Raw genomic sequence first — 25,154 nt, 5'->3', positions numbered from 1 at the left:
GGTAAGCTGGCTGTCCGAATTCATTTCCCAGGGATTCATTACTAGTGTATTTTTTCTTTTCTTAATATTTTCTCAGTTTGAAGTCCTCTTTTACGTGGTTGCCCTTACTTTAGCTTTCTGCTTCTGATGTGCATGTCCTAAGTAGATCTCAATCCGAAGATCTCAGAAATGTACTGACATATTTTCTGTTCGTGAATGTTTTCCTTTGCGTGTCTGTGTCAATAGATATGGAGAATTCATACTTCTCCACTGGTACCGTATGCAAACTGTACAGGTATATTTTTAAAGAACGCACTACTTTTGCCTACTATGCACTACCCCTGAACTACTATGCTTAATATCCACATAGTGGTTTCAATCTCTTTCTCAAATGTTTTGGGCTCAGCAATATTTTAGATTAGAAAAGGAGAGCTGAAAGAGATAATATCAACAAGCAGCTTACATTTCAATTGAAGTTGTGTACTCAGGGTATTACATTTGTCTCCATGTATTACACTGAAGGAAAATAATGCTCTCAGTTGTGCTCTAGTTCCATTTGCAAAACTCTCAAGCCAGCCACCTGCTGCATAACCTTTGAACATGTAATATTCACAACTTAGTTACCTCTGTAAGAGCTCACCTGAGATCTGTTTGTGTACGTTTAGCAGTAGCAGTTATGCTGGATCTTGGTATAGCAATCCCATCTGTTCATCTACAAGAAAACAAAGGTATTGTCTGCATTTTTGTGGGGTAACTTACCAAATCCAGCTGAACAGCTTCAAAAACTTACAGTCCTTGACAGTTATAACTGCAAGAGGTTTTGAATCACATTCTCTATTAGGGAGATTGAAATTGGACTTTAAACAAAATTGGTTCAACAGTTCTTCCTAATTTATTTCTTAGTGCTCTATTTTCAGAGAACGAAAAATGCGTGTGCCAGGAGGTTGATGGACATACCAAGCAGTGAGATTCCAGAGGCCTTTTGAGCCTTTCATTTCTCTGTGCATAATAAATGTTAACAGGGAGTTGATTCAGAATTTACGTTGTAACTTTTATGTACCCCTAAACTAGCTCTTCCATCTCACCTTATAAAATAAAACTCCACACTCAAGTAATGAACTTGCAGCTAGGTCTTCAGATCTTACTTCAAGCTGGTTACTACAGAACGGCTCCATTGCTGAAGGAATGCACAGGCAGGATGGGGACTTTGCTGGTTTCCTTCTATAGCTCAGCACTGCAGGCATTAACGATGCTGCCTAATTTCAGCAAGCAGACATCTCATCTCTGTGAAGTCTCTCCTGCTCTTTTCCTTTCCAGTTATTACTTCTTCAAGTTTTAGCGTGTAATTATAAGAGCACAGGGGCTGAAGAGTGAAAACTGAATTTTTCCAAATGCTGCCACTTGTGAAATGTAATGTATCGCCCACACATCCTGAGGCTGTGATCAAAGATCTCATCTGATTTCTTTTAGCTGAGATTTAAGTGAAATCATCTGCCGAGTGTTTCAGACTATCTGTGCACATTACGAATATCCAGGCTTCTCTGAAAAGAAAAATGTGAAAATAAGACATGGTTAATGCAGCAGTCTTTTATGTCTGGAGAGCAAATTTAACAGAGGACATTAGAGATAGAGGCCTCCAGTCTATCTTCTGACTACACAATGCTAATTAGCATTATGAAACCATCCCTTTGTTAATCATGGTGAATTATATCAGACTTGGAAGAATTCTCTGCTGGAACAGAAATGCAGTGTGTTGGTACTAAATTGTGTTTGGCACAAGGCCGTGGGGTTGGCAGCAGCAGAGCAGTCGCCGGAGCAAAGCGGAAGCGCTGCTGAAATGGTGAGTGTAACGGCTGCGCACCTGCTCCCGGCTCCAGCCCAGAGCCGCTCGGCTGCCTGCTCCGCTGCCACCGCTCGGGAGGCAGATCTGGAGGGGAACGGAAATGAGGGGTTGTGTGAAGCTGCTCATTGTAACCAGGATGTTCTGAGAAACACTGTTAGCTTTTTGTCTCTTTCCACTCCTCTCTTTATCCTTCCTGTCCCTGCGGTACTCTATGGAGTTAAGGAAATTATTTTGCTCTCTACAAAGAAAAGGAGACAAAAATGCTTCTATGTAGGAAAAATGTTTGTATTAATATATGGTGAAAAACCTGTGCAGTGCAGAGAAAATCTGTGTCGGTTTTTAAGCATACGTGTATGAAGCAGCACAGGGGCCAAGTCCTACAGCTGCATGCAGACGTGATAAGCAGCTGATAAATATCCGATTATAGAATTTCATTATCTGTTTTATGTTCTGCCATCCAAACATAGTTCTGCTGCCTTTATTGAGTTTGACATGCTGCGATTTCTATCAGAATGAAGGCTTTGGGATCACTGTTAGCGTATTTGGTTTCAGCAAAAGGATTTTTAAAACAGATGACTTTAAAAAGCTGACGCTTTTCTGAGTGATTGTTGTATGAGTACTATGTGAGTATGGGGTGCTTAAAACAGCCAGGAAAGTTGAACTTGGTAGTGATGAATTTTCTGGTTATGCCAAAAAATATTGCTGCAAATCTCTGTGTAAATCCAGAAAATTAAACCTTGAGTCTTTATGCAAATTACTCAGACTGTTTTGTTCTGTGGCATAACTACCTGATAATATTGCAAACTGAAAGGTCTGCAAACCAAAAGGCTTGGTTTTTAAAATAGTTTTAAAAATAAAACACAAATTCGTTGTATTTGCAAAACCACATCCTCTCTTCCCAATACCTCTGTATTTCGTCTTTCCGGGTGCTGAGTTTTAGTGAGCTCTGAATAGATATCTTTGGTAACCAACGTACAAAAGGCTAAATCAGCTTTTAAATACAGCGTGGTTTAAACTTAATTTAATGTTTGGCTATTTTGTTATTAAGAGACTCCAATAATGAGAATTCAGGATAGATTATGTGGTTTACAGCTGGATAAAGGTGATAGGTCTGAACCTGGTTGTATGTAGGACGTTGTTACCGAGGTGGCACGGGGTGCTCTGTATTAATCTTTGTCTTGAAATTAGTCAAGGGTTTTTATGAGTAGTCTGAAAGAAAATGTGAACGGAGCAGGGAATTTGAAAGCAGGGTTACTTACTAACTATACTGAAAAAAGGCTTGAGCAAATCACTTGTATTTCTCATGTAACCTGGGAACAGAGAGTTTAGGCCAGGCTTGCTTGACTGCACTGAGAGAAGCAAAGTTGCTCAGAAGGTTGTGGATCCATGCCTACCCCCTTATCATGAGTTCTGGGTAACTGCCTGGTCTTAGGACAGTGCCCAGGCTCCACATGCAGAGGAATCTATTTCCAGAGCAGGAAGGGTTTGTTTCCATCATGTTTGTCACCAGTACAAAGCTCCAGGAATGCTGTATTGTGTCCCTAGTGATTAAACGTTGAGCAGCTTGTTCTACAGAGAAGACTCAAGAGCTAAATTTGCTAATTTTTTTTTTGTTAAACAAAGGCAAAGCAGAACAAATCATACTTCTTGAGGATGGGGGCAAAATAGCTGAGTAACACTGTGTTGCATAGCTGTTGCGATTACTGCCGCAGTTCACCATTCACCTAACAGTTGGGATCCCATACACTGTTTATGTAACTATAACATATGCCACCATGTATTATCAGCCAAGTTTGAGCCCATAACCTTGAAATCTGCCATATGGGATTTTTTTCTGTATGAATGGCAAGATTAAGCACTACAGAGAGGGTGTCATCTCTTCTGCGGACCATACCTGGGAGGCCACCTTCTTGTCCTTAGTGCTGGGGAAGCGTGACATGGATTCCTGAGGGACTCCCCTCATTTGGTGGAGTACTGATGCTGCCTATGGAGACTGAGGCCAGGACCTCAGCAGGGAGCAGAGGGAAGAGTATTGCTACTGCCTGGCAACTCAGCGCTGCCTACGTGGACAGGAGAGGAGGTCTTGGTCTCTCCATTTCTCCATTAGACTGGTTCTTAGTATTGTGAACAGTTTAATTCAAAACAGCCAAGTGTTGCATATGGCAGGAATGAAACTTCCCTCCAAGAGGGCAGGTAACAGCACCCTTTTCATGTCTTACTTGGGTTGGTGCTGACAGAATGTGGTTGCACTGTCCTTAGTAGGGTTTCTGTGCAATCCATTCCTGCACGGCAGTCCACTAGCAGCCGTCTGGTGTGCTAATGAATTATTCCATTGGGAAAACTCCTTGGGCATGTGAAGAATTCAAGGGAGTGGGATTCTGCTTTTACCTTCTGATTCGCATATTGAGTTGCTGTAGCAGTGCAAGACAAAAAATTTCACGGTACGTATTTCTGGATAGAAAACTCTTTGCATTTTTAGGATTCTGCCAAGCACAAGTAGCAAAATTTATGTTTGGCAATCTGCTCCTTTAGGAAAAATTTATATCTGCAAAGAAGAACTAAAGAAAGAATTTAAGAGTACTGTTCTGATGACAATAGCTCATGTTGATTTTTCTTTCCATTGCCAGAGCTTTTTTACTGTGCTTCAGCTTTGTTGTTCCCTACTGTGTCCTGACCCAAGAACAAGCACTGGCTGGGTTTCAAGCTTGTTATTTCCAAGTATAATCAGCAGGCTCTGAATTAATATCTGAGCGCTCTGAAAGTGTGGCTGTCACAGGTGGACAGAACAGCTCCATGGGCACCCTGGGCTCACTGGAACATTCAGAGCAGCAGGGGCTTTTGGGGCAGTGGGGGTGCCAGGTTCTGCTCTGGATGCTGTTGGCTCTTTGCAATAAGCCACCTCTGGTTTTGAAGTGTCTGGGTTCAGCTGAGTGTCCCTGCTGCCCACAAAGCAGATTGGTTCTTAGGGTGGGTTTTGCCGATGTAAAGTCAGTCTTCTCAAGTCATCTTCTTCTGTCCCTCTCCTTGTCTTACAGTGCTGAGGTAAAAGTCATAGTGGTTTGCATACTTGATAGGTTTAAACATCACTCTGGAAAGTGAAGGATATTTCTTCCCTCATGAAGTAAATTGAGCAAATTCCTTAGCTGAAAAAGAAAAAAAAAGAAAAAGAAAAAAAAGCATTGAATGTAAAGATAAAGACTAATACAGAATTGCTATTACGTTTCCTTTCTAATTCTGTCCTTGATTATTTCTAATGATGTCTTCATTGCTTAGCTCCTCCACATATGGATTATTTTTAAGTATAGAAAGTTTACAGCAGCATCACAGAGCTCCTCCCAATGTGCCTGGAGCACGAGTGTGTTGTGGACTTGAAAAATTTTCTAGGGGCTGTGATATTGCCGACTCTGACGAGCAGGCTGAAGAGCATGAAAACTTCTGGGTTTCTCATAGTGGTCCTCAACAGTCTTTTAAATGCAGTAAGGTGTTTGTTTTCTGGGCTTTTGGATCCATTTCCAGCCTGCTGTTACAGGCACAGTAGGATTTTACATCTGGTTAATCATTTACGATGTAGGTTATTGTCTTAGATACCTTTATGGTAAATCCACTTTGGTACCAAATGGTACAAAGAAGCAGAAGGCCCTCTATTAGTAGAAGCCTTGTTTTGTCTGTGCAACTGAGTTATTTGTACACACATAGTTACAGAATAGCATCTTTTCCTACCTGTCCAATATTGCTTTGCCAGCAACATTGTGTAGTGGGAATCTGTGCCAGGTGATGCATAGAGAAACTACAGAGAACACAGTCCTGAGTATTGGGGGTGCTATCCCAAGGTGGTCAGGCACAACACCTAATCATCAGAATAAATAAAAAAAAATTCTAAAATCATACTAATTCAGTATCTGTTAATTCCTTTTTTGAATAAAATTTCCTCTGTAATGGTAATACCCCTATAGCCTTCTCATCAGCAGTGGTGTCCCATTTTATTGGGATGGGATACCTATTCTTAGGTATACCTAATGGGTATGCCTATATATGCCTATATATGCCTATATGCCTATATTGGGTATACCCAATGGGTATGCCTATTCTTAGGCATACCTAAGAATATCTGTTGTAAAGTGGCCGCATTGTCTTTTTAACTTCAAAACTAATAAACAATAATAACTTTAACCTTCTGACTTACAGCTTACAGCTCATCGCTCATTTCATTGCTGTGGCTTATGACTGCAGATTAAAATTTCTTGCATTCATCATGCCTGGTAAAGTAGCTTATTGGGATGAATAACTGACATACTAATTAGAGGAGTCATCTGAGTGAGAATAAGCTGCTTGAACTAGCTTTGATGGGCAAAAAATTACCTGTAGCTAGTTTCTCAAGATTATCAAAGAGATCGTCAAATTAGAATGTTGGTCTTTGATCGCAGATGCAAAGAGCAAGGCAAAACAACTCTATGAAGTGGAAGGCAGTGGGAGGAGATGGGTGCTTTGCAGTGGGAAACTGAAGGAGGTTTTGCAAAGATTCAAGCCCTTTCCAGGTACTTGCTCACCAAGTACTGAATGAGGCTTTTTTTGTTTAGATTTTTCAGCATGAACTACTAACATATCTGTCTTCAACAGTTCAATTGTTTAGGTAAGTTATAGAGAAAAATCGCTTCTTTATCATTCCTTTGTCACCTTATCCTGGTTCTTCTGTCTCGTACAACATTCGAATAGTTTTAATCTTGTGCGAGACTTCCATCTGGCTTCCTTACATTTGTAATTGCCTCCTTCTCACTTACACACAGTCACAGATTTGTGCAGATCGTTGCAAGGCGCCTGCTCATGCAGCAGTTAGCCCAAGCATTTCATAGCCTGAGGTCCTGTGTGCCCAACATCAGCCGTCATGGAGCAGTGTTGCAAGTGTGAAGAGGCTGCTGGCTGGTGCACGGTGTGACAAGGTGGGTGCGTGAGGCAGTAAACAGTGCCAGCTCCTGTCGCAGCCCTGGCCTTCACGTTGCCCAGGCTTCCAAAATGGTCAGTAAAGGAATAATCTGCTAGTGAGCGAATGCTCTTCTCAACTCAAAGAGTTAATGCTTTGTTTAAGCGCTGGAAGGGGCAGCTTTGGGTTTACCCCACCTAATACAATGTTCACTGTCTAATCCTATGTATAAATGTCTCATCGACTTTTCTGAATCCTGCTGACCTCTCGATCCCAGTGCCAATTTGCTCCAGGAAGCATTTGATATGGAATCATTTTCTTTTTACTGATTTAAATATGCTGCATTGGGTTTGTTACTGTTTTTTGAGATCGACACTAACCAGGAACACCCAGCCTATCTGCTTTATGTAATGGATCATTTAATATAATATTCTTTTATTTGTCTCAATTCTGAACTAAACTAGCCTAATCTTTTTGTTTCACTTAATATGCAAAGCTTTTCATCCCATAAAATATTTTTGTGGTTGTTTTATGCTTCTATGATTCTATGATTTGTTCCTGAGATGTCATAAATAGAACTGAACACATATTCAGTAAATCATGTCATGCATTTTTTTACACTGAGAGCGTATAATCTGCCCATTGCCTTGCATATTCTATTGCACCATTTGCACATCCTGCTGTTTGCAATTTCTTTAAAACTTCAAATAAAATTGTAACATTTCTCCTTTGCCCATTATTTCATTGTTTGGTTGGAAGAAGAGCACGTTTCCTTCACACAAGTCATGGTGAAAGCCATGTCCCATTCAGACCATGCTTAGCTCCTTGCTGCATCAGCTCTGATGATAAGGGGCCATATAACTTTATGTGTAACCTGGCTCTCAAGGTGCTCCACAGCTCTTGGCTTTACTCAGTGCAGCCCAACTGTGCTGTTGCTCCTAATTTAAGGGTTATTTTTAATATCCCCATTTTTATAATGGCCTGTAGCATTTTATTTTCAAACTTAATTCTCTCAAGTCTTTAATAACTCATCAGGATCTTGGGGAGGGGGTTGAGACAGCAGGAGAGTAATCATCTGGCTTCTCTGCAATGTGTTTCATCTGCTGCTTTGCAGCTGACCTCTTACGCTGGCTTCAATCCACTAATTCTCTCATAAGTTATCTGCTTCTGATATTACAGTGTTTTGTTTGTCTTTGGCTACTTCTTAGTAAGATCCTTCACATCCTTTCTAATACTTTTGTGTGTTTTGCTATCCACAGGTTACTTTGCTAGGCTGAAATTCTATTTTTGGCAGTTGTGGGTTTTGCTGCATCAGGGATTCAGAGTAAAGATCTTTGGAGCCAGGGGCTGTAGTGGTCCAAGGGAGAGAGTTTGAAGCGAATGGAAGTTGCAGAATTGATGGGTTCAATAATACAAGGGTGATCTCCAGTTTTCCTGCTCACGCTGTGCTCAGCAGAAGGAAACCCACAGCCGTTACCGTGGCTTGTAGCTATCAAAGCAGTATAATCTTGTTTAGCTATTTCATTGTTGTTTATTGTAAATACAATCTGGAGAGGTTTTGTAAAGGTTTGGTAACATTTATTCTTCTACATATTTTCTTGTGCTTAAACAACAGGCAAAAAAAGAACAAAGGGCAGGGTTTCAAGTGAGCCTGGGAAAGGTAACTCACAGATAATTAGATTGGTCAAGGTATAGTCATGCTGGTACATTTTTAATATGCTGTGAAGGCATTAATTCTCGTAATTTTGCTTAAATAGAGTTGGGACAAACTTAAATGCACTGAAATTGAGGATTTTTTTTTAATTAGGATTACCATGCTCATTCCGGTCAGCTGATGCGCTTACCCTTAATTTGCTGCTAGGATTTGGACTGTTGTGCACAGCCCTTTTTAGGAAGCAAGGTAAACAAACTATTTATAAGTCTGGCTTATTTTACCGGGTTTTATTTTTAAAAGAAAGTAAAAAGTGAAAACTGGTTTTCCATGCAACTAAAAAGTATCTCGAAAGAACACACTGTGCACCGTTGTCTGAATGTTTGTTGCAGTTATGATCACATGCGTGGCTGAATGGTTGTTATAAATTAAAGTTTTATTAATGCTAAATTAGGGTTTTTTTCCAAAAGGAAAAAGAAATATTTTACATAGTTTTCTCCAGAACCTCTTATTATCGGAACTCGGAAGAGTTCGAGTTCAGATACACACCTTGGCTGGTCTGCTGAGTCTTGGCACCAAGTGTGAGAGTTTGTCCTTATGATTAGTTTTGGTGTTCTCAGTGTGATGATGCAGAATGTGATCAGATTACCTGGGCAGATCCTGAGGGTATTCCTTGCCTTCTCCCTGCTCTGTGGCCTTATCTGTTTGGGTTAGGTAAATTGTAAAGAAATGCCTGTTCTCTTCTGAAGCGTTATAGATTGCCTAGCCCTAGGCAGGATTTTGCTCCAGTTCGTTGGTTATTTCTATCATGTTTTGTTCTTATAGGTTTTAGGTAGAAAAAACATTCAAGGGTCTCCTTCACTCACTTAGTTTTATGAAATATTTATGTGCTTTAAACTCTTGTAAAATGAGAGAAAATGTAGCGTGGGAGGTTAAAAACCAGAATCGTTTGAAGTTGTTTTCCCAATTGTTTCATACTGTCTTTCTGCAAGGTTGCAACCAGGGGTTTTAGTTACTTTTGGTAGAAGTGATTCTGTTGTCCCCTCCTTCCATTGCACCCCTTCTTTCCACAGCAGAGTGCCCAAGTGCTGACGAGGAGACACTTTTTAACTTTTTATCCACTGCAGATTCTCTGTGTTTGCTGTAGAGCTCTCACTTGATGGCTTGGGACAGTTACTGGGCACTCAGCTCTGACAGGAAAGGAAAAACAGCTTATCTGCAACAGGAGAGAACTTCTCTTTTTAACAAAGATTATAATACTTAGCGTTTATGGAAATGTCCATCTGTGCTCTCTGCCATAGTCACAGTTCTGTCTCGTTACAACAATGATCCAGTATTTGGTGAATATTAGTCCACTTTGGGAATAAAATGAGAATCGTCTAATCATTAAGGTTGGAAAAGACTTCTAAGATCATCTAGCCCAGCTGTCAGCCTAACGTCACTGTGCCTGCTAAACCATGTCCCCAGGTGCCACAGCCACACGGTTTTTGAACCCCTCCAGGGAAGGAGACTCCACCACTGCCCTGGGCAGCCTCTGCCAGGGCTTTACCACTCTTTCAGTAAAGAATTTTTTCTAACATCCAACCAAAACCTCCCCTGGAACAAATTGAGGCCATCTCCTCTCGTCCTATCCCTTGTTACTTGGTTGAAGAGACAGCACCCACCTCGCTCCAACCTGCTTTCAGGGGGCTGCAGAGGGCAATGAGGTTTCCCCTCAGCCTCCTCTTCTCCAGGCTAAACAGCCCCAGGTCCTTTAAGCTGTTCCTAGAACCCCCAGGCTCCAGACCCTTCCCCAGCTCCATTGCCTTTCTCTGATCACACTCCAGTCCCTAATACCCTTACTTAGTTTCACATTTTTTCCTGGCATACCTCGTGTGCAGTAAGTGCTTTGACAGAGTAGGGCATCGGACTCAGGAGTCATGCTCTGTTTCTTGATCTTTCACCAGTGACTTACTGTTCCCCTCTACAAAAACCCATGTTTTAAAGTTCTCCTTCACCTTTGTGAAGTGCTGCAAGATAAAGTGCCCTGCTCACATTTCCTCACATTGTTGCTCTAGCTTTTAGTTCCACACTGCAGCAGTATTATATAGCATCAGCGGATGGATTAATGAATTGATTTATGTTTCACTAATAAGTGCTGCGAGATGATTCAAAGCCTGATGCTTCTGGGTACTGAGTGTGAACACGTGTGTTTCTCCACACGCTTTCAAGTCAGGACCCTGCCTTCTCTGGCTGTCAAGCGCACTCTGCGTTCTTTTTCACGTCTCAGATGTTGTGGTGAGCTGCACTTTGGGTTTCGCTTTCCTTTGAAGTTGAACAAATGATGTAAAATTTGGGAATTTTTTTTTTAATGGCGTGAAAGGACAATGAGACCCTAATTAGCACACGTCCCGTTTGTGGTCCCAGGGATCTGCACTGGGTGGTTCAGTGGCTCCAAGTCAGTAAGTCTCAACACTCTCTGGTAGACACAGCATTTCTACAGACGGTTACCACCCAACAGGACTGTATGTGTGAAGTTGGAGCATTTCAGTTTCTCCAAAAAGCCTCTTAAAAGGTTCACAATTGTATTAAAGTTTTAAAGAAACAGAAATCGGGAAGAGAATAACTGTCACTATTCATATTCGACTGACACTATTGCTTATGATGATCAGTGAGTGTCCAGGTCCCTGTGAGTTGTTAAGACCAAACCACAAAGCTATGGTGGTTTTGTGGCGTTGGGGCACTCTGAAATAAGAAACCTTGGTTGGATTCCCTGTAAGTTTTTCAGTCTGAAGACATGCCTGGCAATGGCGAGGGGTTTGGAGTTTGTTGAGGAACAATTTATTGGGCTGCTCTCTTATAAGAAGGCTGATCAATGCAATTTATTCTGGAGCATAAGAACTGCAGGCCCATTTGTTCATGGATAGCAACGCTAAAGCTAAATGCCTTTCCCTGGAGGAGGAAGGACACACTGAAGGAATCTGTAGCAAGCATCTAGTGACCAAAGAAGAGATAGGAGAGTCATACTGTTGCAGTTCCAAGTGATGAAGTGCACACTTGTGGGTACGGCTCGGGAATGTAGCAGGCAGTCATTTCAGGGGAGGGTTTTTGCAGCATGCAGCATGGAAAACACATGTCTAATAGGTGCATTCATTTTAATATGCTCGTTCATTGAGCAGGCCTGATTAATTAGTGCGTGTCACCATCTGGTACTTACTGAGAGTATTCATTTTTAAAATGTTGAAATTGTAGGGAATGTTGCACAGCAATTAAGTTCCTTTTAATTGGATTATGTTAGTATAAAGTATTACTGGAGAAGGCCTTCATTGTGATTCCGCCAGCATGCATCTAAGGGAGACCCGCCAGCCTGAAATTACTTAGAACAAAGGGAAAATGCCTGAAATGCATGTTTATTGCTATCTCTGTGCACTCCACAATGGTGATGGCAACAAGTAAGAGCCACGCAAATACTTCTGCGTTTCTATGCAGGACTCAATTTCCTGACCCGAGGATCTCTCAGCCTATTACTCTGTCTCTGCACTGCAATGCTGGATCTGTCAGCTTCTCCCTCTGCCCTGGACAGTGAAATATGCTTTTGTGTTTCTGTTTGTGTGATATCAACTGAGCAGGGCCAGACCAAGCCCTCCCATGTGCATCTGCTGAAATGTAGAGCATTATTCTCATTTACACTGAGTGATTTGGCCTTTAGAGCTGATAAACTCTCTGTGCTGACTCAACCACTTAGTGAATGAAGTACCAGGATCTGCTGGCTGCAGCACAGCGTTAGGAGCAGAACTTGTCTGTCTGTGCTTGTTCCTGTCACTGACTCACTCGGTGAATTTTAGTAACTTCGTCACTGCACTGCAGTCTCCCTCTGTAGAAATTGTGAGTAGTTGTGTTTATCAACCTGCATGAAAGCGCTGAAATGCAGGGACAGAATGCACAAAGTTGGCATTCCGAATTTACACTGAATCAGCCCTTCATCACCCTAATGCTGCTCTGTATTTAACATCGGGAGTTGTTATTGCCTTGATTTGGTGGAAATTGAGTATCAGACTCCTCATTTCAGAAGAGCCAGGAGCTCTGCAGGGTACAGGTTCCCCTTCCTTACCAGTCCCACGGGCTGTCATGGGCGCAGGGAGGTTATGGAAGACAAGGCACCTAATGCCTAGCAGATCGGCCGTGGGACTGCTTGGGTCTCTCGTTGACCTCCTTTGTTTTGGAGAGCAGGTTAAGAGTCGAGACTGAAGCAGTGTGGGGCTTTTCTCTTGCTGTGTCCGTGTGGATTCTCCCTGCCTTCCCTGGCCTCTGCTGCCCCCTACCAGCCCGCACGGTCCCATTCCCAGCAGCCTGGGCACGGGAGGAGCCTTTCACCTGCTGGAGCACAGAGGCAGGGCTCAAAGTCACTCTCACTCTGTCACTTACCAGAGGGAATCCGGCGCTGAAACAGTAAGTGTGTGTTCTTTAAAGGGAAAGGAAAACATCAGAAAAATAGCTCTTGGTGGTACAGCAATGAAGAAACTGCCTGAATTTGTTTTAGAATGTGAATATCGCTTAGGCATATAAAGGTCACTAGCAATTTAATTTGTAATCGCACAAGAGTGCTTCTGATTTCAAGGTATGGAATTAGCACACTGTTGGAATTCTGTTGATTGTTTTCCTACGCTTCATTTCCTCTTGTTTGAAGGTGCCTGTTTCTGCTGTGTTACAGCTGCAGGCGGTGTGGGAGCGTGCTGCAGGAGCTGCTCATCCTGCCTGCACCGAAGCCAACTGGAAACCCAGCTGTAGTTCAGAGACCTGAGAAGTTGGTGGCTCTTGTCTACTTCACAGATGCTGTCAAAAACCGTGTTAGAGAGCGTGGTCATGTTTAAACCATTTCCATCAGGTGCTGAGGAGCAAAAGATCTGAAATACCTATAGATGTCTCTGTATATTCTATGTACGGTTTACATGTCTGTATTTACATGGACATATCTACATGCGTGTTATGTTTAAGCCCAGTGGCTGTGGGTGGTCCTCTTGTGATGGGGAATTACATTGCACTGAGCTATGACTGTGCTGTAGTTTTTACTCTGACTAGGGCATTGTGCTGGGGTTCTGTGGTTTCCTGCAGTTTGCACTCATCTGTTGAGTGCAGCCATCGTCAGGGTTAGAGGGGAACTGATCGGTATTGGAGTATCCAAGCAAACGAGCACACTGCCAGCAGGAAGTCAAGAGCACAGTCATGGGAAGGTGTGCAATGGAGAACTTTCTCATTTCTACCCCAACATCATTAGCAGAAAATGCTTAGCCTGGAAGGCCATAAAGCTGTCTGGTTTGTGATAGCATTCCAGAGCAAGTGCAGCTTATGCAATTTCAGAGAAATAATATCACCCAGTTAAATCTTCAAAACCACGCACACAAGCACTAACCCTTTTGTTTAAATTGTTTGTTCAGAGGTTTTATGTTATAGAGAAATATATTTTCTAAAAACATTTAGTTTAGATTCCCATTAATGTAACTTTACTGCTTCTATTTGTTAAATACATGAAAGGAAGGAGCTACCCAGGTTATAAAATTGCAGTGTATGCACTTGCTTGCTCTGATTTCAGAATTTTTCTTAATTTAATTTTTCTGCTTACAATGTCTTGAAGCAACAGATCTTGACAGAGATCAAAGAAATATAAAGGCATTTTTCTCAGTATGTATAAAACCAGAGCTGAAAGTTTGGGCAGATCTCTACCTGGCAGACTTTCTATCTCAGGTCATACAGAGAAAGCTTTTGGCAATGACTTTTTGGCAAAAAGCTTTGTCTGGAAACATATTTAGTCAATGCATGAAATATGATAGCTCGCATACCAGGACTGTGTCTGAAGAGGCTCTAATGGAGTTAGACTCCAGCCCCATCTGGCGTTGGAACAGGATTGCGCTATTAAGAGCTTTCCGCCATCGGACAGCCATTTGCCAAAAGGCCGCGTGGTACGTGAGGAGACTGACAAATTCATACCAGTGGCAGCTGTGCTAATGGTTTCTATTGTTTGCTGCGCTGATGAAAGCCACTTGCGCCCGTGGTGAGTTCCAGCACAGCCGTCCTGCTGCTGAGTTACTGGAGAGCCACATCTTTAACTGCGTGGGTTTATTAGTACCCTGACAGTGTACCGATGTGGTCAGTGAGTCTATTTTTACCCAAAGCCTGTAAGAATATGAAATTATTGATTTTCATTGCCTCTGTTTACAGAAGCAGTGGTGGATACACAGATTCTCTCACCCCAGTAAAATGTCTCCAATAACATGAGTTATGCAACAGTGACAAGGAGACCAAACTTATGGATTTGGCTTAGAAGGCTTAAAATCTTCAGGTATTAATACACAAAACTCTCAAATCCTGGGTACTCCAGTGACCATAAAGCACAGCAGATTCATGTTTGGTTTTTACTTAAGGCTGATGGTTTGAGGAAATAAAAAGGTTCACTTTGAAAGAGATTTTCAATTCTTTTTCAATTGTTATTTCGGGGAGGGCGAGGGGGGTGTAGGTGGAAGCGCTACATGTGAAACAAATCAGGGACTAAAAATCCATAGCTTTGTTTTGAGGATATCAGAATGGTTTATTGCCATTACTGTAAGCTAAAGGAGAAGAAATAGTGACTTTATAGGAAGGCTTCCCCGGTATTTTTATCTGACTTTCCCAGGGTAGCAGTCCAGCCTGTCCCCTCATCTGCAACCCTTCTTCCAGTTATCATTAGACTGAAGAAAAGAGTGCTGAAATGGCAGGGTCTGGAGCTGCTTGGATGTATTTTGTCACTTAAACTGAGCTCATTCACACTCAAAGCTGAAACGAATTACCTCAATTGCATTTAGGAGGGTAAACATACTTTTACTTCCCTGTCTCATGTTCAAGTAGTTATGTTGAGAGCAGTGTGCACTAATCTTCGGTTTTATATCCTCTTGCTAGGATACATCCTTCATTGTCCCCTGTTTTATTGGGCGAAATTAAAGGTCAATGGTCCTGAACTCATCAAGACAATTATTCTAAATCCTCAGTCATTGTTGTTTCTCTCTCTGTCTGCCTTCAGAACTACAGGGCTTAGCTGCCAAAGGTTTAATTTGCAACTGGTTTTTGCATTACAGTTACATAGTTTTGTAAATTTAAGTAAAAAGAGCTAAGACATCAAGCAAAGGACTGCTTGCTTATTCGGAGGCATTCACGGTGTAGAAAATATAACAATCAGCCTGTTTTTCTCCTCATTCTTATCCTCATTCTCTTTATGTTTCAGATGATCGCTGCTCAGAACAGTAGCCATACAAAGGGAACAGCGTGGGAACATATGGACAAGATTCTTACCATGCACTGAACAGCGCAGCACAAGCACAAAGCTCTGGGAAAATGTCTGCTTGCAACACTTTCACTGAACACGTCTGGAAACCTGGTGAATGCAAGAACTGCTTCAAGCCCAAAAGCTTGCATCAGCTACCCCCAGTATCCGAAAAAAAAACCCTCTCACATGGAAATCTGAAAACCAATGCAAACCAAAGTAACAGCCGTAGTGGGAGAAATACAGGAAACTTCCGACCGCCTGTGGCAAAGAAACCCACCATAGCTGTGAAGCCCACCATGATGGCAGTAGATGGGCAGGGCATATGTGGCGAAATCAGCACACCAGATCATTGTGAGAACAAATCAGTGCCTGCATGTTGGAACCAAAATAAAGCTATCTCGAACAGAAAGCCACTGAACAATAATAATGAAGATGAAATTGAAGGTTATAGCCATGTTCACAGGCCTTACGGCAACAATGAAGGTGTAGGTAAGATACCAAATAACAATAATAATGGACTGACTGAAGTTTTGAAGGAGATTGCGGGTCTGGATACCACACCTCAGCTAACTGGGAGTGAAACAAACTCAAGAGAAACCTTCTTGGGAAGAATAAATAATTGTTATAAAAGGTCATTAGAAAGAAAGATCCCTCCAAGCTGCATGATGGGTGGAATGAAGGATTCACATGGTAAGCACGTTATTCTGAGTGGAAGCACTGAAGTAATAAGTAATGAAGGTGGACGCTTCTGTTATCCGGAGTTCTCTAGTGGAGAGGAGAGTGAGGATGACACGTTTTTTGGCAGCATGCAAGAAGAGCATGAGAGCTGGGATGAAAGTGATGAAGAGTTGCTAGCAATGGAAATTCGTATGAGAGGCCAACCTCGCTTTGCTAATTTTAGAGCTAACACCCTATCTCCTGTTCAGTTCTGCGTTGACAAAAAATGGAATACTGTGCCCCTTAGAAACAAGTCACTTCAGAGGATCTGTGCAGTAGATTATGACGACAGCTATGATGAAATTTTAAATGGTTATGGGGAAGAGACTGTGATCCTTTATGGGCAAGAGAGCATGCAGAGCATGGTGTCTTCTGATTCTACATCTCCTGATTCTTCTTTGACAGAAGAGTCTCGTTCGGGAACAACCAGCAGTTCTTCACAGAAGCTCTGTAATGGAGGGTTATCTCCTAGTACTCCTCAGGATCTCAAAGTGATTGAACCAGAATATGAAAGTCTGTGTGATAATCAACAAGTGAAGGATGTATCAAAAGCTCCCAGAAATGTTCCAAAAAGTTTAGAAACTCACAAGGCAGTCCTTGCACTTCGACTGGAAGAAAGGGATGGCAAAATTGCTGTGCAGACTGATAAGCAAGAGAATAAAAGTCCTTCGGATGTTGCTGGTCAAGCTGTAACTGTAAATTTGGTGCCTGTGGAAGAGCAAGCCAAACCTTACAGGGTGGTGAATATGGAACAACCAGTTTGCAAGCCATATACTGTAGTAGATGTATCAGCTGCCATGACCAATGAATGTAAGGAGAACTATTCTGAAACCTCAGAAACCAAAAATACATCGTCTAATCCAAGCTCACCAGTAATTCCCAGCACACCTATTGCATCCTCTGCAGCATCACCTTTACGATTAAACACTAATCTGAAAAAATCCAGTGCAATCAGATATCAAGAAGTGTGGACTTCTAGTACCAGTCCAAGACAGAAGATTCCTAAGGTGGAGTTAATCGGTAACAGCTCAGGACCTTCTGTTCCCCCCAGGAAAACAAGCCACAAGTCAGCTCCTACTTCGCCTACAGCTACAAACATTTCTTCAAAAACTATCCCAGTTAAGTCTCCCAATTTATCTGAGATAAAATTCAACAGCTACAATAATGCTGGCATGCCGCCTTTTCCTATTATCATTCACGATGAGCCCACTTATGCTAAGAGTTCTAAAAATGCTATTAAAGTTCCTATTGTAATCAATCCGAATGCGTACGATAACCTGGCTATCTATAAAAGTTTTCTAGGGACCAGTGGAGAGCTGTCCATCAAAGATAAAACTACCAGTGTCATCAGCCACACATATGAAGAAATAGAAACGGAGAGCAAAATGACTGATGCCATAGGAGGTAAACCCACTGAATTTCCCCAGGCGAAGGGGGGCACTGGTGGCTCTGAATGCAGGCTGGGTTCTGTGGCTCAGAAGGTCCAAGAGTTTAACAGCTGCCTTAGTAAAAGTCAGATATCACCACAGAGAAGTCATAGTTCTGACCACAGCTCCCCATCAAGAGTTCAAAAGACGACCCAAGAGCCTGCAGCAAAACCAGATGGAACACCAGAGGCTTCTGTTGGCAGCAGCAGCGGTAGAGAGAATGCAAGCATGGTGCTTTCACAGATTGTGGCATCTATCCAGCCTCCACAGTCTCCTCCAGAAACACCTCAGTCAGGACCCAAGTCTTGTAGTGTAGAAGAACTGTATTCCTTACCCCCTGATGCAGATGCTACTAAAAACACCCTGGTACGACCCAAATCTCTGTTTACATCACAGTCTGAAATGGAGTCATCCAAGCCAGTGGAAAACACTGCCGCTAAAATGCAGAAAGATTCGCTTTCCCAGCCAGTTGCTGTGCACTCTCCAAAGCCAGTGAGAGCAACTCCAAATACCACAAGTCCCAAAACAGAGCAAGCACCACCATTTCCTCCTCCACGCTCCACTTCTTCGCCTTATCACGCAAGTAACTTGTTACAAAGACATTTCAGCAATTGGACCAAACCGAACAGTCCCACCAGGTCAACAGAGGCCGAGTCAATCCTTCATTCAGAAGGTCGCAGAGCTGCCGATGCAAAACCCAAACGCTGGATATCCTTTAAAAGCTTCTTCCGCCGCAGAAAAACTGATGATGAGGAAGACAAAGAGAAAGAAAGGGAGAAAGGAAAACTGGTGGGTCTTGACGGAACCGTTATACACATGCTTCCCCCTCCTCCAGTTCAGCGTCACCACTGGTTCAGCGAGGCTAAGTCGGACTCCAGCGAGAAGCCATCGATTGTTTTCATGTACAGATGTGACCCGGCCCCGGCTGAACCGAGGGCTGACCATCAGAACAAGGGCGGAGTGGAGTCTGCTATTGCTGATGCCCTAGTGAAGGACAAAGGAGAAATGCAGGAAAAGGCTCCAGAGAGCTCTGAACAGCAAGTAGGAATCCATTCGTCACCGCCTCAGGTTCCCAAAAAAATCCCCAGGTAATCGCTAATCTTTTTTAATTGCTTCCTCAGTTGTGAACGGTCCTGTATAAACTGCTGAAAAGGGGAGGAATGAAGGAGTTTCATTGCATTAAGTGTAGTTTTTCCAAACTATATTTATTCTAGGTAACTTAAAGCATATTTTTCAAATCTTTGTGTTATGTTGGTATTAGGAAAGATTCTTAAAAGATTACCAGAAGCAGTACCTGCTGTGTGGAGTTCGTACTGCAGGGTCACTCATGTGTCACCATAGCCGTGTTCCATTGGATCAGTTAAGCATTCCTGAATTCCTAGTGTAAGAAAGTGTTCTTATATTTAGAGGAAACTAAAGACTAAACTTTGCAGAAATAGGAGGTGACTATTGACAAGTACAATAGCAATTAAAAGATCTGTGACTCATAAAGGGGGTGTGCTAACTTTATCACACATGCCCAAGAGTACAGGAGATGCTAATTAACTTAGTGCTACACTGCAACATCACTGCAGCACTCCCAAAATAAACTACGTAAAAAATAATGCTAGAATTAGGTTAACTATAAAATAATCTATCTCTCTTTTGCCAGGCCTTTAGGGAGGAATAAGCAGTCCTGGATTCAGTAGAGCCAGTTTCTCCATTGCTGCCTGACAGTTCTGTTCAGTGATTTCATTTGTAATGTTTTTTTTCAATCAGAGTTTACTGAAATGATTCATTGTTTCAATTTCTGTGAAGGTACTTGGCCAGCAGATATTTATTTTTATTCCTGTAAGTTCGTGGTACTTAAATGGTTTTGGTTTGTCTGTTGGCTTAGAGCTTTGTTCCCTTGTTAAGGGTACATGTTCTTTCTTGGGTGTCTCTGAAGGTGTTTATTTCCAGTTATGCACTGTTCCAACACCCCCTGAGGCTCTACAGCTCATGACAGGGCCGAACCTAGCAGGGCCAGAGATGTCTAAAGCAGTCGGTCCCCTGGACCTAGGATGCATTTCCCTGAGTACAGACTATGGCTGTTGGTGTATAGAGAATATATCCTCCAATGTTATTATACGGACCAATTCCAAAGCAGCTTCCAACTTGCATTATTTTATTCATTATAGTAGTAACCCAGTGGTAGCAAATGAAAAATTTTGTGTAGTTTGAGCTCTGTGTGAGCTGCAGAAGATGTATCGTGGCAGTGCTCTTTGGTTCTCATTCACTGTTGTCTGTACAAGAAATTTGCAATGAGTTTTAGTTAAAATGGTTTTAAAGTTGGCTTAAACTAATACAAATCCCTCTGTGAGCATAGTTTGTGTTTATTGTAAACTGATTTCTCCTTGCCTTAACGTAAAATAACTATGTCAGTCAAACTAGGAGTGACCATTTGTCCCAGTGTAATTAAATCACTTGTGTCTCACACCTCGGGAACACCGATGGGGCATTCTCCTAAGGATTAGCACTACCTTCCAGACTGTTTGCCATTTGTCAGGCATGGATAGCTTTGGGGTTTGTAATAGAAGGTGTTGAGAGGGATTATCCCAGTATGATGTTAAGCTGGTTTCTGTAGGTTTACATTTGAAGTAGTTGCCCCAAATACAAGTGAGGATGGTCTCCAAAACCCTACTGCACTGACTGCTTGGGCAGGGGTAGACAAATTGCTGTCTTGGGGCCAAGGATTTTATTTACAGAAGTAAATGAAAATTAACAAATAGAATCATGGAATCATGACCAGGTTGGAAGAGACCCACCAGATCATCGAGTCCAACCTTTCCTATCAAATACTAAACCATACCCCTCAGAGCCTCGTCCATAGGGTTTAAAAAAAAAACCAGTACAAATTGTGGGTGTGGGTTTCAGAAACATTAAGCACTTTCACAAGCTATTAAGGTCTGTAGGAGCTGTAAGCATTCAGCGTCGCACCACAGCAATGCAAGAGGGGGCAGCCCTGTAGTTACAGTGTATATTGCAGTTCAAGGCCACAACAGTGGGGGATGTACCCAGGGCTGGATAACCCTGGACAGGAGCTGCATCCCTCTGGACTTACCCTATATTAAATGGGGAGAAGCAAGCAGCTTTAGAAACTGGAGAAGCTTGTGTTTTCAGCCCCCCTTTCAAGGAACCCATTTTTTCTGTTATCTCCAGAGGAACCTGGAGAAAATGAGGTTGTACAACCTTTTTTAGCTGCATTACTGAATGCATTGCCATCGGGAGATTCCCTCAGTCCCACCTCCTTAGTGCTGGCAAGACAGTTTGTGTGGTCACCAGTGGTGAGCCAGGCTGGGGATGTGATGCCAGTGAGAAATAACAGTGAGATTACTTCGCTGATCTGGCCGGGAGTAGTCAGGTAGCAGCAGCCACTTATCTTGGTGGTGGAAGGGCAAGAAGAGGCTACTGGCTGCAGTCAAAGTTGGCTCTCATTCTTACGTTGCCCTAGAAAGGGTGCTGTGAACCTGTCTGTTGGGTTTGCACTGTTGCTGGAATACCTTTTGCCCTGACTACTGAAGGCAACTGGTCCAAAGGATGTTTACTCTTCATTTTTCTGCAAGTGATATTGGCTGCAGCCATATCTCACCATTTCCCCTGGTGAAAATTGGAATTTTCCATATATTTGAATTTGAATTTCTTCTTTTGAACAATATCGTTGTATGGTTTCTACAAATTTCAAAGCAAATACACTGTGGTGCTGAGAAATGCGTTACGGGAACACTGGGCAGTATATATCTGCACCCTTCGGTTATATTATTCAGTCACACTGGTGCAGTTTGATGCCTTAAGTTATTTGGGGGCTTTACTTCATTTTCACTGTAGTTTAAGAGACAAAGTAAAATCTCATAATGCTAAAAAGATGAAGTTAGGGTTTTTTGTTTAAGAGTTTTGGCTTTTGTTTTTAATATTGAAGCAGGTGAGAATCAGGTTGGTCTGATTCCATTTCTGCACAAGCAGAGACCTAACAGATGATGCTATACTTGTTTTGTGTTAACTCCTCAGGTATTAGTAAGAGGTTAGTGTTAATTCAGGCTGAAATATATGCATGGAAAAGATGTTTAAAATCTTCAGTTAAGCTTCAGAGGCTTAGAGGAAAACAGAAGGCATGGAGATAGCAATCAATGAATGCGAAACTTCTCTAACTCAGAATGCTAGCAGTAAGCTTGCTGAAAAACCAAACAGATGACCAGGGAAGTAAGATAAGCTGTTAAAATGTCAGATGACAGCGGGGTCTTGAAAGCAAATGGAATGAAGATACAGTATTTCCTTACTTTGCAGTGGATTACAAAGCTGCTAAAGATTGATAACATAACTACAAAACAGGGCTGAGGGTGTTTAAAGTTATCTCTAGAAAGGTCAGTTTTTCCGTTTGAACAGCACTCACAAAATACTCAGTCCTGTGGAAAACTGAAAACCATCTCTTTTCCCCAGAATAACTTGGATTTGGTTTCCCCGTGTGATTGTTTCTTTCTATTTGGTGGCAGGACACACGCAGGGTGCTTCAAAAGGAGCTAACAAATGCTAATATATTAAATTCACCTGGAATTTGTAGCTAGATTAATTTTTGCCAAAAATCAGCAGCTACATCAGCTTTATTATTAACTGGGATGAAAATCAGGTGTTTGCACTGCAGCACTTGATGCAGTTGTTCTCAGGCAAAGCCTACAATTGACCTCTGAGGAGGTACCGGTGGATATGTCTGGCCTGAGTCACTGTAACCGACAAAGGAGGTGCAGCACAGCCTTGAATCCCCATAGAGGGTATAAAAACAATTCTTCAAAGGCTTTGTTGTCTGCTGGATCAGACTTTTGCTATTGGAGTTACACAAGGTAAAGATTTCTCCTGCATTGAGACGTCACTGCTTGTACCCAGTAGCAGCTTTTTAGATTGAGACATTTCCAAGAAGAAGACTGCAGTGCAGCCTTCTGATTCTTCCTTTCCTATCTTCATAACCACACCAGAGCTGAACTAGAACTTCATTCAATACTGTTTAGATAGCAGTGCTTTTGTAAATCAGGGTTCAGCTGATTTGCGTACAGCCATTCTCATTTCAGTTCTGTATTAAACTGAACAGTTTCCTTCCATAGCTACAAGTCAGCTGTAACTTTCCCTCAAAGGATCTTTTGACCAGGTTTGGATGAAATAAAGATACGAATGTGTATTTACTGAAATACCTCCTTCAGGTAGTGAGGTCCATATATTCATTCTGGTTTGGATAAGAAAGAATTTCTTCATAGCTAAAGTTGGGATCACTAGTCTAATTCCATAAATTATGTTAACTTGTCAGAAGGATTTGAAACTAGGATTTGAAACTAAGCTGGCAGTTGATAGACAGGAGTTCTGTTGTTCCATAGGTACAAAAGATCGCTATCCTGTTGTTAGATCTTGCTTCAAAAGGCAGTGAAATGCTTATTATGGGTGTATAGACACACACACAAACATTTTAAAGATTTGGTTTGAACTTTTTTCTCAAAAAGCCTGCTTCCCCATTGTAGTTACACACAACATGAGGAATTCACTTTCTTTTGAGGCCATTTTTTGCTCAAGTAGCCCCTGGGCATTTCACTGGACACTTCTTTGGGTTCTATCAGAGGCCATAGGTATCAAAGCTTTTGGAAATGTCTTGTTGCCCTTCAAATACTACCCCAGTGCCACACTCACTGTACAAACGTGTCACCTGGGGTAACTTCCAGCCAGATCGCTGCTCCAGAAATAACATCACTGTCAGTGACAAATGAGAATCTTCCAGAAGTTTGGGCACAGTTCCTGCCTGGTGTGGAGGCATTTCCATAGTATAAGTGGTCATCAAGCGCTTTTTGTGGTGCAGATTGCCTTGAGGTTGCTGTCAACTGTTCACACCTTTGCTTTAAATCACAGTAAGCTGATGTGAATTTCCATATAGAGATAATGGAGAAAGACAATTCCAGTGAGATGGCTTAGAGCACCAAGACCCCAATGGGTTATCTCTTCAGTGGGTTTTTTAGTACTTTCTGTTATGCCAATAACTGTTATTTAAGTGAAAAAAAATACGGGTGACTGGGGCTGGGCACATCAGTGTGGTCCGGACCTTGAGAACTGAAACAGCATAGGGAGTGGAGCTTACATGTAGGCTTTCTTGATTCAGAGGACAGGAGCCAGGAAATTATTCTGAGTGCCCTGTGTGTCTAGAGGAATATGGATGTTGTAACAGATCACTCAGTAAAAACAACTGGAATCATTGTTCTCCAAAACTGCAGTCGCATGTTAAGATCAGAATCACATCCAGAGACAGACAGGAATAACCACCACTGCCACATTCCACTTTCACATTGTCAGTGATCCAGTCCTGCAGATTCCACAGCTGCTTCAGAAACTACTTGAGAACAAAATCATTTACAGCACAGTAGGGCTCTGTTTAAAACAAGTCCTTCCAGTCTGTAGGACCTCTTGTGTAAGTCTTAAGGCAAGTTTCTCACCTGAATCCAAAACTGTTTCAGTGCAGCTTGCGTAAATCGGCAAGGAGAATTCAAGGATGTTAGAGCTGAAAAGAAAGTTCTTGCTTGAGCAAGTCCACTGAAATGGGTGAAATTCTCACGTGAAGAGTTCAGGTGGAACCTCCAACTCCTCCTTCCCCTCAAGCCTATCTTGTTTTTCTTCTCTCTAGACATGAGCAAGGTTTATTTACCTCGCTCAGCAATGTTCAACTGCTTTGAAAGGCATTAACTATCTATCATGTTTCATCAATGGAAAACTTCTGTGAGATTTTTCTCTACAACATCTCCACGCTAACAGAATTGGAAATCATACCTGTTCATTGAGCAAGAAGTTTGGTAACACATTATGGAAAATTTGTAAACATCAAGGACATCAGAGAACTGAATAGAAGGGATTTTGCTATTTATTATTTTAGACATTTAGATTAAGAATTAGTAAATCCTCCTTTGCTGTTCTTGACTCCTCTAAGAATGGAAAGACTGGGAACTTTGAACTGAGAAAGAAAAAAGTCTTTTTTATACCACACAGTTAATCTGTGGAACTCATTGCCATTCAGTTTCACTGACACTAAAGAGCTTAGTGGGATGTCTTACTGGATTATCAAATGTATTCCCTTTATCCATGCAAACATCGCATTATACATGATTTTTAAGAAAAGAAGAATATGCATGCTTGTGCTTCAGGACTTAGCCAGCTTCTAAATAATGAGAATTAAGAATAAACTCCATGGCTTAGTTCTTTCAGATTGTCAGTTGAGAAGTTTCTTTCAGTTTCCTCTAGATTACTATTTCTGGCTAATGGTGATGACAAGGAAGGGCACTGGGTGAGCCCCTGGGGTGGGTTGGCTG

At 42.0% G+C, this 25,154-nt stretch overlaps 1 protein-coding gene across 2 annotated transcripts in view; it reads left to right on the top strand.

The window, feature by feature from the left end:
* The window catches only part of PEAK1 (pseudopodium enriched atypical kinase 1), a 112,296-nt gene that overhangs the window by 60,263 nt on the left and 26,879 nt on the right, over positions 1–25,154 (top strand). For both annotated transcript variants that reach the window (XM_069866876.1, XM_069866875.1), the window contains exon 3: positions 15,623–18,896. In XM_069866876.1, the coding sequence (XP_069722977.1) occupies positions 15,733–18,896 (3,164 nt within the window). In that variant the 5' untranslated portion in view covers positions 15,623–15,732. The remainder of the gene's footprint in view (positions 1–15,622; positions 18,897–25,154) is intronic.

This window comes from Phaenicophaeus curvirostris, chromosome 12 (assembly GCF_032191515.1).
Source record: "Phaenicophaeus curvirostris isolate KB17595 chromosome 12, BPBGC_Pcur_1.0, whole genome shotgun sequence".
NCBI classification, from domain to species: Eukaryota; Metazoa; Chordata; class Aves; order Cuculiformes; family Cuculidae; genus Phaenicophaeus; species Phaenicophaeus curvirostris.
Note: the sequence above shows the minus strand (reverse complement) of the source record. Positions and strands in the feature narration are given on the sequence as shown.